The sequence below is a fragment of the Leptosomus discolor genome, chromosome 14 (assembly GCF_034619465.1).
Source record: "Leptosomus discolor isolate bLepDis1 chromosome 14, bLepDis1.hap2, whole genome shotgun sequence".
Lineage (NCBI taxonomy): Eukaryota > Metazoa > Chordata > Aves > Leptosomiformes > Leptosomidae > Leptosomus > Leptosomus discolor.
Genome location: NC_141404.1, coordinates 4,568,841 through 4,584,003, shown reverse-complemented (window position 1 = coordinate 4,584,003; position 15,163 = coordinate 4,568,841). Strand labels below are relative to the sequence as shown.

Here is a 15,163-nt window from a genome sequence, read left to right as displayed (position 1 = left end):
GTCAACTCCTCTTATGCCAAAAACACTTGCAGGGTGGGAAGGACCCTGTCCCTGCAAAGCTCATGTCCTAAACGAAACTGCCGGGACTTTCTTCCCGGTTAATCTCTTCGCCATGAGCCTCCGAAAATCCCCCTAAAGCACCTCCAGGCAGTGCCTATAGGCAGTACCTATAGACCGGGGTACGAACGTGCTCTGTGCATGGGAAAAACCTTTCCTGCGGCCCCCGGGGTTCACCCGGCCCTCGGCCGGGTCTGGCGGAGGGCGGAGGGGGAGGGGGGGGGGGTATCGGGGTGCCCCAGCTCCCGGTCCGCGCCCCCGGCGGGGAGCGAAGGAGGAGTGATGGGGAGGCGGGAGGATGCGGGACCGGGGGGGGCGGGAGGCAGGGCCGGGGCCGCCTCTGCTCCTCGCTCGCAGCCGCCGCACTCGCTGCCGGCCTCCCCCCGCCTCCCCCTCTCCCCCCCCAACCCCCACCCCCCCACCCCACCCCCCACCCCCCCCGCCTGCGGGAGGAGGCTCCGGTATGGCGGGGCCGGGGGCCGGCGGCCGCCGGTGCTGAGCGGGGAAGGGAGAAGCCGCCGATGCCGCAGAACGGCCGCGGAAGAGGGAGGTAAGAGCCGCCGCCGACCTGGGGGGGACGGGGGGGGACCGCCTGCGTGCGGGGAGCGGGGGAGAGGTGCGGGGAGACGCCTCCCCCCGAGCCCCCTGCCCGCCCCGGCTCCCGAGCATCCTCCCCCGGGCGCGGCCGGGGCCGGGTTTCCTCCCTCTCCCCCCCCCCCCCGCTCCCTCCTCCAGCCCGAGGACGGGGATTTATTGAATCCCCCCCTGTTTATGGCAACTTCGCTGCTTGCAAGATGTCGGAGGACCCTTTGGCCAGAGCAAAAAAAAAAAAAAAAAAAATCATTTGTCTGCCCTGATGGGGCGGGAGGACGGGGGGGGACACGACTGCGGTGCCCGGGGGTCCCCCAGCACTGGGGGTGCAGCGGGGCTGGGGTCCCCCACTCCTCCCTGTCCCTGGGTGAGACCTCCCACCCCTGGCTGCGATGGAGGACCCCCTCCCCTGCCACCTCGGGTCCAGAAGGGCGGCAGGGCCCAAGCCCCCTCCCCTGTAGATGGGTCTGAACCCAAAGGGAGGGGAAAAATCCAATTTACAGTGGCCCAGGGATGCTCGGAGCGAGCGCTGGTCCAGCACCGTGGCTGTGCAGCGCATCCCCGCTCCGCTCCCAGCCCCAAGAAGTTTGGGCCACAGTAGGTACGGGGTGTTTCCAAGCCGGTGTGTTCTCCAGCTGGGATCTCTGGTGTGGAAAAACCCTGCAACAGGCTTTCCCGGCATCCCGGAGATGCCTCCCACCGGGTCTTGTTGCCTGGGGTAGCATCAGGCACAGGAGGATGCTCGGTGGAGGGGATCGCAGCCAGCTCCTCTGTGAGCGATGCGATGGAGGGGTGTCCCCAGCCAAAACGTGCCCCGTTGGGTTGTTCTGCCCGTGATGCTCCGGGATGGGGGGGGTCTTGGGGCCCACGCCGGCGCGGTGCAGGGTGGGGACCCCAGCCTGGCCCCTTCCAGGCCTCCGCACGGCTTTGGCAGCGCTGCTCTGTGCCCCCAGTCCCTGCAGCCAGCAGATGCATTTTAAGCTCTAGGCTTGTGCTCGCAGGGGTCTGCGGGCACCACTTTTGCCACCCACCCCAGTGCCCCCCCAGCATCCGACCAGACCCATCTTTTGGCAGCCAGGGAGATGCAGGAAAACCTCTCTGCTCCTGAAAAATCGCCACGTCTGGCAGGGAGACCAGAGAAATCACTGGCATTGATTTTTCCTCCCTCGCCTGCCTCAACCTGCTGCCTTGGAGGAGATTTATTTATTTTTTTACCCCCCCCCCCACTCCCCCCCGGCTGGCTGGGTGGTCTGCGGGCGCGGAGGCAGGCTGGCATCTAGCGACTGGCTCCGGTAGTACAGAGCGGGCCCCCCCCTGCCCCAGGCTGCTCCCCAGGGCCTGGGCTGGCCTGGCCTCGGGGGGATGAACCACGTTTTGGGTGGCTCTAGTAGGGTCGCTGGAGGATGCCAGGTGCTTTGGGAGCTCATTTTGGGATGCGTTCGGTGCGGACCCTCTCGGGCAGCTGCGGGGGTCTCTCTGGCAGCTCTCTGAGCATCTCCCTGCTGTGCCATGGTCCCTCGCAGAAGCAGATCCAAAATGCTCGCCTTAAAAGCCGGGTTGCATCTCATTCTTCCCTGAAAAAGCTGCAGGAGTGTGTCTGGCCAGGCCGGTGGCTCTGCCCCAGCCCCAGGCAGCAGAGATGCTGAAAAAGGGCATAAACTGGTGTAAGAGCACGGGCTTCCCGAGGCAGCCGGGATCTTCCCCGCCAGCCACCCTCTACGAGTGGTTTTCACCCATTAATTTCTCTAATCGCTTTTGGAAATCACAGCAGCATTCGGCAGCATCCCAGCGAGGGGCTGAGCCGGGCTGGGGTGAGCGCTGTGCCTCAGGGGTGGCTCACGTGGATCCCCCCCAACCACCGCTCACCACCCCAAAATCCAAACTCCTGCCCAGTGGGTTGAGGGACCCCGCTCCCCTCTGGGAAAGCATTTTCCACGTGCAAAAAAACAGGAGCCACAGCGATACGGGGGGGATGGTGAAAGCTCAGGGCCACCCACACGCCATCCGTCCCTTGCAGACCCCTGGCATCACCTGGGGTGATGATCCCCGGGGGGGGGGGAAACACAGGAGCCACGACCCACCTGCGCACCCCAGGGGTGTCACCGCTCTCCCTCCCAGGTCAGCCACGATGGGGTCGGTGGGAGCAGAGCGCTTCAAGGAGCTGAGTCCCGTGGGGACGCCGGAGGGCAACGTGGTGATGAGCTTCAGCTTCGACAGCTACCAGCTGGAGGAGGACGAGCTGCAGCGGGGCAGCCAGGCCAAGGGTGTCCTCACCTTCATGGAGTCAGGTGAGGACAGGCACGGGCTTGACCTGCAGCCAGAAGCCAGGTTCCCTGCTGGTTTCCCACCCATTTAGGAGCTTCCTGCGATGGGTTTAACAGCCACAAACGGCCTGAAAGCCCATTAAATTGCCTAATGCGTTTTTTTCAGACCTGTTGTACCCATGTGAGTCACCACAGCATCCCACGGCAGTGGGTTCTGCAGGTTGGCAAGCAGCTGAGGATTCATGCCCTGGCTCTCCTGCCTGGCTCACCCCCAGCCTATAGCTTCATCCTTCCCCGTGCAGGGCTCAGGGTTGCTCCTGGGATCTATCCCAGCCCTGCTCCACATCCCAGAGCAGCCGTGTCCACCTTCACACCCCCCTCAACCCCTCCTGCACCTTGACTTTGGCTGTTACCAAAGCTCTCAGGTTATTTGACTGCAACTGAAACTCATCAGCCTCGAAACACGGGTGTTTTGCTGCCTCCTGGATCTCTCCTTGAAATGCTTTTATTTAGGGAAGGAGTTTCTCAGGGCTGGAGCCGTTTATTTGTGAAATCTACTGGGCTGCTTGCCGTGGGTGGGATCCCCCCCCCCCCCTTCATTTGCCATAAAGGATGTGGAAGCACTATTTGTCACCCCATGGGTGCAGCAGTGCCACTGTCATGTCTTTTGCTCTTTCTTTCCCCTTTTGGGGCAGTTTCTGAGGATCCCGAGCCCCAGGATCGATACCATGGGATTTACTTTGCCATGCTGCTGGCCGGGGTGGGATTTCTCCTGCCGTACAACAGCTTTATCACCGATGTGGACTACCTGCACCATAAATACCCAGGTAGGTCTCCAGCAGCTGCAGTGCTTCCCAACCACCCCAAACCTGGGGAGAGCTCAGCCCTGCTTCCGAAGGAGCCAGACCCTTGCCACCACCCCACCACCACCACCTGCCTCTCTGCAGGGACCTCCATCGTCTTCGACATGAGCCTCACCTACATCCTGGTGGCCTTGGTGGCTGTCATCCTCAACAACGCGTTGGTGGAGCTGCTGAGCTTACACACCCGGATCTCCGTGGGTGAGTGGGGGGTCCCCGCGCCCCTCAGCCATGCCGGCCCCATGCTGTCATCCCACCGTCCACCTCCATCTCCCACCCGCAGGCTATCTCTTCGCCCTGGGGCCCCTGCTCTTCGTCAGCATCTGCGACGTCTGGCTGGAGCTCTTCACCCGCCGGCAAGCCTACGCCATCAACCTGGTCGCTGTCGGGGTGGTGGCCTTTGGCTGCACAGGTATGCGGGGCAGCGGCTGGCGCTGGGGCGAGCACAGCCCTTCAGACAGGGGTGGGAAGACAGCCCCGTCCCCAAAAGCCGTGGTCTCCTGGGGACAACCTCTCGCTTTGATGGCTGTAAGGTGACCCTCGCGTCCCTGCTCCATCCCCTCCACCTCGGTCCAAGCACTGCGGGACTGGCCAGGGGCATCACCACCCAGCTGGGCCACCACCATAGCTTTGCTATCTGGGCCATCACGGTGGCTTTCCAAGCCCCTCTACCTGGGGGCCACTCTTGGTGGGAACAAGATGTGGTGGGGCACCCAGGGAGGGCAAAAAGACCCCTCCCCCCCTGCTGTTGGGGCAAGGAGGCTTCAGGAGCTGCAGTGGCTGTTCAGGAAGGATGCAGCTCCCGGATGGCACACGGGCTCCCACCGGGGTTTCTTCCCCCTACCCGGCGTTTCGGCTGCAGCAATAATCCCTCCTTCTCCCTTCGGCACATCTCTCCTGAAGTGCAGCAATCCAGCTTCTACGGCTACACGGGGCTGCTGCCCAAGCGCTACACGCAGGGAGTGATGACGGGCGAGAGTAAGTACCCGCGTCCGCCGCCCGCGTCCACGTCCGACCACGTGGGCTTGCTCGGGGGGGACCCTCCTGCACCTTCTCCTGGGGCCCCAGTGAGTCACCCGCTCTCCCCACAACAGCCTAGCCAGGTTGCCAGCAGACCAGGGACACCCCAGGGTGCTCCCCGGCAAACCGGGGTGTTTAATGGTTTCTAAATCACTTGCAAGACCCACTGCGCTGCCACGCCAAGCTGGGGGTGGGGGTGTCTGCCAGGAGCCAGCTTCATCACCCCCAAAATCACCACTGGTAGCTCCTCCACGCCTAGAAGCATCACACCCATGCAGTGGGAGGCTGACAGGGGTCCCTGAGCCACAGGGCTCAGCGGGACCCGGTGCCGACAGCTCTCCCATGCCACCAGGCACCGCCGGGGTCATCATCTCACTCAGCCGTATCTTCACCAAGCTGCTTCTGTCAGACGAGAGGGAGAACACGGTCATCTTCTTCTTCATCTCCATCGGCATGGAGCTGACGTGCTTCATCCTCCACCTCCTGGTGAAGCGCACCCGCTTTGTCCGCTACTACACGACCTGCTCCCGCAAGGGTCTCCCTGAGACCCGGGGGGCCGGTGACTGCGGGACGGGCTACCGTGTCCACCACGATGTCACCGCTGAGGATGTCCGATTTGTAAGCCAAGGGTGGGTTTCCTTGCTGGCCCCTGGGCTTTTTCTCACCACCGGAGCTCAGCACTGGGGTCCCCTCTCCCCCCACACCCAGGAGAACCGACAGCGGGGACAGCCGAGCTCCCCCCAGGGCAGCCCGGGCCCCGAAGCTGAGCTGGCTGGCAGCGGCACCTACATGCGCTTCGATGTCCCTCGGCCCAAAATCAAGAGGAGCTGGCCCAGCTTCAGAGGTGGGTGGTGGCCTCAGGGAGCAAGCCATGCCAACGGGGTGGTTTTGCAGCATTTTGCAGGGCAGAATGAGCGAGTGGTGGCCCAGGGCTTTGGGGAAGGGTCATCCCTTTCTCAATGCACCCAAAAACATGGGGCGATTGCACCTTTGGAAGCCGCCCTTGAGGTACAGGCAAGACTTTCAGGCTGAGCCAAGGGAGGGCTGCAGGTTTTGGCTGAGCTGTGCTGCTTGTCCCTGCCAGACATGCTGCTCCACCGCTACGTCGTGTCCCGGCTCATCTGGGCCTACATGCTCTCCATCGCCATGACCTACTTCATCACGCTGTGCCTCTTTCCCGGGCTGGAGTCGGAGATCCACAACTGCACACTGGGGGAATGGCTCCCCATCCTGATCATGGCCATCTTCAACCTTTCCGACTTCGTGGGCAAGGTAGGAGAGAGGCCAACAGCGAGGGCCTGCCTCCTTTTTTGTGTCCTCTTTCAAAGCTGCTTGGCTCCACCGAGGGTCATCTCCACCCCATGGGTAGCTAACCAGCACGAGGTTGCTCACTGGCATGGCCAAGGTTGGGCTCCTGCAGCAGTTGGTCTTTCCACCATCTGATCTCTTCCTTGCTGCCCCATTTTGGGCACCATGTGGCCCTCCCCAGCCTCCTTGTCCCCCCTCCCCGCACCCAGCATGGTCTCTGCCCCTCGCTGCAGATCCTGGCTGCCCTGCCCTATGATTGGAGAGGGACCCACCTCCTCGTCTACTCCTGCCTCCGCGTGGTCTTCATCCCCCTCTTCATCATGTGCGTCTACCCCAACGGGAGGCCCACCTTTGGCCACCCTGCCTGGCCTTGCATCTTCTCGCTCCTCATGGGCATCACCAATGGCTACTTCGGCAGCGTCCCCATGATCCTGGCTGCCGGCAAAGTGAGCCCCGAGCAGCGGGAGCTGGCAGGTAGGACTGAACCCTCCCGGGAATCCCACGTGGGGTGGCCAGAGCACCCTGACACGCCACGTCCCTTCTCACAGGGAACACCATGACCGTGTCCTACATGACAGGCTTGACGCTGGGCTCAGCTGTGGCGTATTTTGCCTACAGCCTCACCAGTACGTCCCACAGTACCTGTTTCTACACCGAAACCTCCAATGGCTCCTTTACACTGGGGTACTGAGCCCCAGGGCGGGGCGACGGGGACGAGATGGGACCTGCTTCCCACCATGGTCCCCACCGCCCCGCTTGGCCCATGTCCCTCCTCGCGGGAGGGAGCCTGGAGCCAGAAAGCTGCCCTAGGGCGGACAGGGACTGGCATCTCGTTGGCATGGGGGCGGCCCGTGCTGCCCAGCCAGGCGCTGCGCAAGGGCCACTTCTCGGGGTGACATTCCTCCCACCCCTGGGGACGGTCCTGTTGCTCTTGGGGAGCTCCCCATCAGCAACGGGCAGCTCTCCAGTGGAGGCAGCAAGGGGGCGGGGGGGTGTCTTCTCCTGTTCGAGCTAAGCCATTGCCAGGAGGAAGAAAATACTGCCAAATCCCAAAGGGAATAGGACCAGCGCTGGGGAGGAGGGTGATGGAGGGCTGGTGAGGAAGAGGAGGATCAAGAGAGGAAGGAAACGCTCCATCAGTCCCCGGTGGCTCTGGGAAGGTGGGTCTTGGCTTTCATTTGATGGTGCCGCAGGTTTTCACCAAGAAAGGCTTGGAATCGTGATCCCTCCCCAAATACGCCAATTGCTGTGTGAAAGACCCAATTCACTTCTGCTGGTTGGAAAAAAATAATCATCTTTTTTTTGGTTGTGTCTTTTGGCTTTTGTCCCTCCCCAAATTGCGAGAGAGGCGGGGTCTTGCCTTCCCCCACCCCACGCTGCAGGTCTGCCCTATAGCAATGGTGCAGGGGCGGGGGGGGGGGGGGGGGGGGCGCGTCTCAAGGCCACAGCCCTGCAGATGCCACCCATGGGCCACTGCTGAGCTTCAGGATTTATTGCAAGGGACATAAATGAAGCTGATGTCAGATTCGATGTCTTCGCTGTGCCCCTGGCACTGCTGGTGATGGGCTGGGCTGGCAAACACACTCAGGGTGATGCTGCTGCCTGTCCTGTGGGGTCTCGGGGTGCCCCTTGTGCTGCTCCCCATCTCCAGGGTCGCCCCAGGGCTGGACTTGTCACTGGGTCCCATCAAACCCCCTGCCAGCCTGCAGCAAGCAGGAGAGGGAATGGGCCGAGCGGAGCAGAAACCATCTGGAGAAGGTGCCAGCACCAGAGGCCGCCGCTTTTTGCGCCCGGCTGCACCTCGCTGTGCCACGAGTCAGAGGGTGCCACCTCCCCGGGGAGCGGAGCCCAAGGGCTGGAGGTGGCTGGAGCAGGAGGCAGCCAGCGCCAGGCTTGGCACCACCGACCCAGCCCCACCAGCACCGGAGGGTCTCGCCACGCCAAGCCTCCAGCTGGTTGAAGCACAGGTCACACCAAAACGAGCAAATCCAGCGTTTCCTCCTCAACACATGGTCCCTGCGGGGCTCAGGGGGGAGCTGCCATGAGCGTGGGGGCAGGGGAGGGACTCGCACCTCCTGCCCCACCGGCCCCAGCGAGCAGAGACTCTGCTCCAGGGTCCCACCCCGTCCACCAGCGCCATCCCACAGGGGGGCTGTCGGATGGACGGGACCTCTCCGAAGAGCCACACGGCGCCTGGGCTGGGTCCTTCCCCAAACACGAGGCAGAGCCAAAAAGTGATCGTTTGCCACCAAGGGGAGAAAAACCCCGCAGTCAGGACAAGCGCGACAAAGAAAGATGCTGCGTTGGGTTGCTTTTTTTTCAATTACTTTTTTTTTTTTTTTTTTATGAAAAAAGATCACACGGAGTTCTCCAACAAACAGAATGCCAAAAAAATTGTTTTAAACAAAACATAAACAAAACAAAACAAAAAAAAAAAGACAAAAACCTGGCTCTCCTTTCCTCTCGATTGTCTGAAATATCCTTGTGTTCCATAGAAGGCAGTGGGTTTTAAGTGCTTTCTATTTAACATTAGCATAAAATCTCTCTCGCGCGCTCTCTCTCTCGCTCTTTAAAATATGCTCACACAATTTGCTTCTAGAAGTACAGTACACTTTGAGCGTGGGGGGGGTGTGCCTGTTCCCAGATCATTTACAATCACAATCCAACAGGAAATAAAAAATAATATTCTAAACGTCAGACTGTGTTCATTTCTGTCGTTGTTTTTTTCTTTTTTTTTTTTTTATAATTTCATAATTTTTTTCACAGTTTTAAAAAGTTTATATTTATATATATATATTTATATTTATATTTATAATTAAAAAGTTGAATCCATTTAAAGACTTATAATACAGGAGGGCTAAAGAGTCTTTTGGTACATTAAAACTGTACAGGCTAGAACCGTCACTATCCGCCGCGCCGAGGCGCCGGTGGCCCGGGGTGGAGATGGTACGAGCTCAGCACCATGTGGTTCGTTTAAAGGACGAGGGGTAACTTCGCAGGGGCGTCCCTCTCCCCTGAGCCCCGGCCTCCAGCCTCTGCTCCGCAGCCGGTACCAGGGCGGATAGTTTCCAATCTGTCCTTGTCTTAAGCGTCTCCCCACCGGAGCCTGGGCCGCCGCTGCCGGCCGAGCCGGGCCCCGCTCCGCGTCCTAGCGATCTGTAGTGCGAGTCGGTCGTTGCAAAGATCAGTGCGTCTCTTGGAGGTGGTTTTGTGTTTAAGTGCAAGGATGTTGCATCGTTGCGTGGTTCTCCTCCGGCGTCCCCTCCGGCCAAGTGCGACCCTGGTGCGGCAGCGGTGATGCCACGGGTCCGGCGGGTGCCCAGCGGGAGCGAGACGGCGGGTCAGCTCCACAGAGGGAGGGAGGAGGCGATGGTGGCGGCGGGCCGGCCGGGTGGAACAAGCGTCACGGTCCCCTCCCCGAGCCCAAGGTGGCAGCGGGGCTCTGGCTGTGGGAACGCCGCAGGCTGGCACGGCCGGGCTTCCCACTCCAGCTCCATTGCCCTCAGCTGATGGGTAAGGGCTCCCCAGCAGCTCCACGTCTCCGCTCAGGCAAGGCATGGTGGGTAAAGCCAAAATCCAACGGCCTGCGGTCTCCTCTGCTCCGAGCACCGAGCAGCAGCTTCTCCCCGTCACCTCCTTGTCCCCCTTCGCTGCACGCTCCAAGGTGAGTACTTTGTTCGCCCAGCGTCACCCCCTCACCATGCGCCTGCTCCCCCCAGCACCTTTCCAGGGCAGGAGGGACGCAGAGCGACGGTAAAAGTGGGTTCAGACTGTTTGTTCGAGGCAGCGCGGAGGCACCATCCCAGACTGGATGTTGGTTCATCTTCCACCTGGCTCCTCCCCGCCCGGAGGACCTCTTCTGCCATCTCCATGCTGGTGGCCAGCTCCGCTCCTTGGTGCTCCACGCTGCCGGCTGGGGGCCTCCAGGGAAAGGGAACCGCAAAAAGGCGCTGAGAGGATCGAGACGAGGCGCTGAAGAGAGACTCATCTTTCTCTTTCACCCTGTCCTTCCTAAAGGGTCATGCGAAACTAAGCAGGAAAGGGAATATAAGGACGGAGAGGAGTGTACACAGAAGGCTAGCGGGTGTCCTTCCACGTACAGGCGGCTTCCAAGTTACTGATGGGGGCAAATGACACAAAAGGGATCCCTCCTGCCGGGGGGTCCCGCTGGTGAAATGATCACGAGACCCATGTGCTTTCCTGGACCAAAAGGAGGAAGGGAGAGAAGTTGGTCGAGTGTCACCTTACTTAAAGCCACTTCCAGAAGAGCCTTGGGGTTCAAGCACCACCACCACCCCGCAACGGCATCTTCCTCAAGTCCTGTAACTGTTTCCCCAACCCCTTTCTTCAGCCCTCTCCTTCCTCCTCGTGTCTCTCGTGCTCTCCTGTCTGTAGTGTGACACAGAAGTCATGAGCATTGAAAGAAACAATCATGTCGTCTGAACAGGCACGTCCTCAGGTTTGTCCCGTCCCTTCCCAGGGGGTGGCACGTGTCCCCCGGGCGGTCAGCAGATGACAGGGACCCCGTCGGTGTTGAAGATCATGCCCGTGGTGGGCTCGTAGGTCCCTGCAAGGTAGTAGAGGTCCTCACTGTCTTGGTATTTCTTCGTCTTTAGCATCTGCTCATATTGATCCAGACCAACAACAAGACACTTGTGCGAGATGGTCTGGACATCGTTCTCATCCACGTGAGAGGACTGGTAGAGGGCTCGCTGCGTGGCGGGAAGGGAAGGAGGGAGACGGAAAGAAAAGGGGCAGTTAGATCTCACAGCATTTACAGCAACATCTTCAACAGGCAGGAAAAACGCCCATCGCAACTGGCCAGGGCCAGTGGGTTTCCCAAACCACTTCCACAGCTGCCAGCTCACGCTCAAGCAGAGCTCCCCACTCATCCCCATCGCCAGCCCAGGGGAGGGACACTGGGAATGTGCACGGGCCCACGGGCAGCGTGGACACAATCCGCCCAGCGCCCTAAACCCGAGCCCTCGCTTTCACTCAGCTCCCACCGATGGGAATCGGCTGCTGAGGACACGGACAGGGGAATACGGAGGCCAGGATTTTGTCACCCTCGCTTCAACAATGCAAAAGCAAAGATGGGTGCTGGATACCAGTCCCCTGCAGCTACTCCCACCCTCCCAGAAACACCCATCCACAGTTGGGGGCAGGGCAGACTCAGCAGCCGAGGCAAAAAGCAACAACGGGAGAGGCTCGGAGGGCATCTCCCCAGGAGCACTTGTTATGGAGTCCCCAGCATCCCCTCCCAGCCCTCCCCCAACCACACCAACCTCCATAAAGTCCTTTCTCTGGTTGGATGCCTGCAAAGCTGCGGACAGACTCCTGCCCGATTTCTGATCCCAGCGCTGTGCCCGAGAGGAAGAGAAAAGAGAAGACAGAAATGAAGAGCAGATTCATCACTTGGTTTTCCATGGTATCACCTCCTGCCCACCACACGTGCCTTTACAACCTCAACCCCTGTCCACAGCCACTGGCAGTAACTGCCAAGAGCCTAGTGCAAACCACACGGCACACGTGTGCGCAGTGCAGTGTCTCCGAGCACCAGGCCAGTTGTTCTTACGCTGTAAAAAAGGCTTGATCTGGCTCCACGCTTTTTGGACCAACACAAAAGCCTCGTATTTCCTATGACAAACCCCACCTTTCCCTGCTCCAGGGGTAAACACCAGGCATGTCCACACCACAGGCAGCCCCCACAACATGGAACAGCGGGGTCACCCCCATGACGGTACCAGTCACCTTGGAAACAAAAGGGAACAAGCAGCTCTGCAGCCCTCTCGGCAAAGGAGACCAGCCCACCTTGCCTTCGTTGAGTTTCTTCCCAGGGTTGGTTTCTTCTGGGTGATAAAACCATTTGACTCGGACCACCATGTTGTTCCCCCACGACTCCCACATGCTCTGGATCCGGCCGATGTAGGGCAGGTTGGGGCGGCCGGCTGAGAGGAAGACCGCGCAGTCTCCGATACGGATTATCTCCTTGCCCCGGACGATGGCCTTGTAGAAGAGCTTCCTGGCCTTCCCTTTCATTCCTCGTCTCTGCCACAAGAGGATGGTGCAGGTGAGCAGCCAGGAATCACCCACATTTTCCCCACCCACCACTGCTTGCCCTGCCCCGCATCCCACCCTTCACTGTCGGCAGAGCCACAGCGTCCACAGGCATTCCCACGGGAAACGGGGCAGAGGGACACACCACGCAGGACGGCTCCCCCAGACATGGCAAAGGCCAACTCCAACCTCCTTGCGAACTGGAGGCCTTGGCAGAGTTTCCAGGAGAAAGGAAAGGGCACGGGTAAGAGGCAGCACAAGGCAAACACCCGCGCTGAGCACGACGGAGCGGCGGGAGAGGCCCCGTTTACCTGCGTGGGTTTCCCAAACCACTTCCACAGCTGCCGTGCGGGGAGGAAAGCAGCAATCTTGGGCCTGTTCTCCACCGAGGGCAGCCGCTGGCGCTTGGCCAGCTCCTTGGTGGTGGGCAGGTGGATGCCCTCGCGCTTTTTGGGCCTGCTCTTGTTGCTGCTCTGCTGCGGTGCCGGCTGTTGCACCGGCTGCTGCGCCGGCTGCTTCTGGCTCTGGGGGTGGGAGGACGCGCGGGATTTCCCTGCCTGCTTGGTTTGCTTGGGCGGGAGGGTTTGCTGCACCGAGGAACTTGGCTGGGCCTCAGCTACTTCGTCATCAGAGCTACAGGAGGAGTCTTCATCCGTAGTGGAGGAGGAAGAAGAGCTGGAGCTCGATGAAGAAGAGGTCGATGAGGCCGAGGAAGAGGAGGAAGAAGAGGATGAAGAGGAGCTGCTGCTAGAAGAGGAAGAGGAGGAAGAGTTGGAGGAAGAGAGAGGGGTGGATGCTCTTGAGCTGGCTGAGCTGCTGTCCTGGGCTTCCCCTCGGTTCTTCTCAGTCTCCTCTTCCCCCTCCGACTCTGAGCTGCTGTCGCTGCTGTTGCTCTCGGACTCCTCCACGGCGGCTGGAGCTGCTGCCTTTTCCTCCTGGTCCTTTGCAGCAGCGAGGCTCTCTGCTGAGCCATCGAACTTTCCTCCGAAGCTGGCAGGGGAAGGGTCTCCCTCAGCTGCTTTGGCTCGGGAAGATTTCTGCTTGCCCTCCGCACCTACCGCAGGGGAATAACCCAGCCCCAAGAGACTCTTGCCATCTCTGCGACCGGCCAGGTTCGAGTCCTCCAGCATCCTCATGGCCTCCTTCATCTTCTTTGTCTTTGGAGACATCACGCCCTCATGGTCCAGCTTGATCAGGATCTCGTTGTCGTGCTTCCTCTGAGCCTTGACCATGGTGCCAAACTCCTGCGTCTCTTCTGCGGGCCGCCCTTTCTTGGCCTTGGCTTTCGAGGCCGAAGCATCGCTGGAGCCGAAGGCCGTCAGCGTCCCCGGGAGGTCGCTGTAGGGTTCCGTGCCGAGGATGCTGCCGAACACAGCAGGCTGGTAGGTGGGTTGCGGGGGGCTATGCAGCTTAGTGGAGATCTTCATTTTGCCGGCTTTCGACCGCTTTTCCTCTGTCGGGACAGGAGAGCCTCCAGTCGGCAGCGGTTGCGATTTTCGCGACCCCTTCATGCTTGGCTTGCCCAAGCAGGCTGGCTTCTCCGGGACTGAAGAGGTAACAGGTGAAGATTCAACCTGATCCTTCTCTTCTGGCAAGGCAGCTTCTTCTGCAGAGGGGAGGAAACACAAAGGCGTGATGGTATCTATCCAGACGGGCTTTATTAGCTCAGACACAACCAGACACCAGCGCTGACTGGTCTCTGGCCAAGGGTGGCTTGTTCCTGACTGCTGAGGTATCCCCGAAGAGGCACAGGTCCCCAGTGCTCACTGAACAGCCTTAACCAAGCAGCCAGCGCCTGTGAGCAGCTGATGGGCAAAGCCCAGCGATGCTGCTTCAACCGCAGGGGAACCAAACTGCGGATCTCCTGCACCTTTGGCCCTACTGATGGCTGCTGAGACGCTCAGCTGAAAAAGAGCCGCTGCTCTGCAGCCTCGACTGACAGGAGGAGGTTCTTGCAGCACAGGCCAGCTTCTGAGATAGCCTCCTGCAAACTGTCGCCCCAGCAGAGCGAGCTGATGTGTAGGTGTTCTGCGCTCAAGCAGCGCATCCATTCCCCTCCACATCTTGCCCCAGGCAACAGCTCTAACCTGGGGAGAGCAGGGAGGGGCCTGTGCAAGGACTCTCTCAACTCCAGGTCCGGCAGCGGTGACAACTTACCAGCTTTCGCCTTGATGCTTGGCTTTCTCCCTCGCCCTTTGCCCTTTGACACAGGCTCCTCTGACCCCAGCGCAGCTCCCTCTTTCCCTTCTCCAGTGTCTTTGCTGGATTTACGGCTACGGCGCTTGGTGCTGGGCACCAAAAGGGCCGGGGAAGGCTCAGCACCTGGAACAGGTCAAAGAGATGATCAAATGCAGTGAAATAACACAGAAAACAGAAACACAGCGGTACAGGGAATATATCCCTACCGATTCTGCAATAGGGACTGGGCCTTCTTCCCTGTTGGTCATATCCCACCCCAGCTCTTCCTGGCCATAACTGTTGGTGCAATCTTTGTGCTTGAAAGTCTGTGAATTCACCCCAAAATCTGAGAGGCAGGTGGCCCAAAACTCCCTACATTTCATAGTGGGAAGCGTCATGCAAAAAACTGAACAGCAAGACTCACACTGGATCTTGTAGTCAGGTGGGAGAAGCCGAATGTGAGACAGCGGGATACGACCCGTGTCCCCATCATCAAACTCTACGGTGATGAGATCACCGTCTTCCTCCAGATCCAGGGCTCCTGTGGGTTGGGGGAGCAGAAGACAGGATTAGGTACAAACTTCAGTGTGCAAACCCCTTGTCAGGGAAGTGGGCATGTAGGAGAAGACAGGGATCCTGCCCCAGCTCCAAAGCATCCCATCCCCAGCTTTCCTGGGCTGTGCAGGGAGAGCACAGAACACTTGCTCTGCAATGGAAAGTCCCTGATGACACTAAACCAGCCCACCCAGTGTAAAATTCCCCAGTCAGCAGCACTGCTCCAGAACACAACAGCCATTCCAGTTTGACTTCCCACCCCTTTCCCCTATT

General features: G+C 60.0%; 2 protein-coding genes across 4 annotated transcripts in view; one reads left to right on the top strand and one right to left on the bottom strand.

Annotated features, from left to right (window-relative positions):
- The first annotated feature begins 2,776 nt into the window (after positions 1-2,776).
- SLC29A4 (solute carrier family 29 member 4) lies at positions 2,777-6,791 on the top strand. 3 transcript variants are annotated; one of them, XM_009957851.2, is made up of 10 exons: positions 2,777-2,936; positions 3,608-3,739; positions 3,860-3,973; positions 4,056-4,184; positions 4,676-4,750; positions 5,145-5,410; positions 5,501-5,636; positions 5,877-6,064; positions 6,334-6,574; positions 6,649-6,791. In XM_009957851.2, the coding sequence occupies exons 1-10, from the start codon at positions 2,777-2,779 to the stop codon at positions 6,789-6,791; spliced, it is 1,584 nt and encodes a 527-aa protein (XP_009956153.2). The 3 variants fall into 3 exon arrangements, with proteins under 3 accessions (XP_009956153.2, XP_086329261.1, XP_086329260.1); XM_086473135.1 differs by having other exon boundaries at positions 2,777-2,987; XM_086473134.1 differs by having other exon boundaries at positions 5,145-5,636.
- A 3,814-nt stretch (positions 6,792-10,605) lies between these two features.
- Positions 10,606-15,163, bottom strand: part of TNRC18 (trinucleotide repeat containing 18) — a 39,294-nt gene continuing 34,736 nt past the window's right edge. The window contains exons 24-29 of the mRNA XM_086472822.1: positions 14,760-14,876; positions 14,315-14,479; positions 12,469-13,763; positions 11,912-12,148; positions 11,386-11,460; positions 10,606-10,812 (exon numbers count right to left, since the gene is read on the bottom strand). Of these exons, the coding sequence (XP_086328948.1) occupies positions 10,606-10,812; positions 11,386-11,460; positions 11,912-12,148; positions 12,469-13,763; positions 14,315-14,479; positions 14,760-14,876 (2,096 nt within the window). The remainder of the gene's footprint in view (positions 10,813-11,385; positions 11,461-11,911; positions 12,149-12,468; positions 13,764-14,314; positions 14,480-14,759; positions 14,877-15,163) is intronic.

Coding starts and splice junctions, on each gene's coding strand:
- SLC29A4 (XM_086473134.1), top strand. CDS start 2,777: ATGGGGTCGGTGGGAGCAGAGCGCTTCAAGGAGCTGAGTCCCGTGGGG. Junction 6,065..6,333: donor TTTCCGACTTCGTGGGCAAG/GTAGGAGAGAGG, acceptor CCCTCGCTGCAG/ATCCTGGCTGCCCTGCCCTA. Junction 6,575..6,648: donor CGAGCAGCGGGAGCTGGCAG/GTAGGACTGAAC, acceptor CCCTTCTCACAG/GGAACACCATGACCGTGTCC.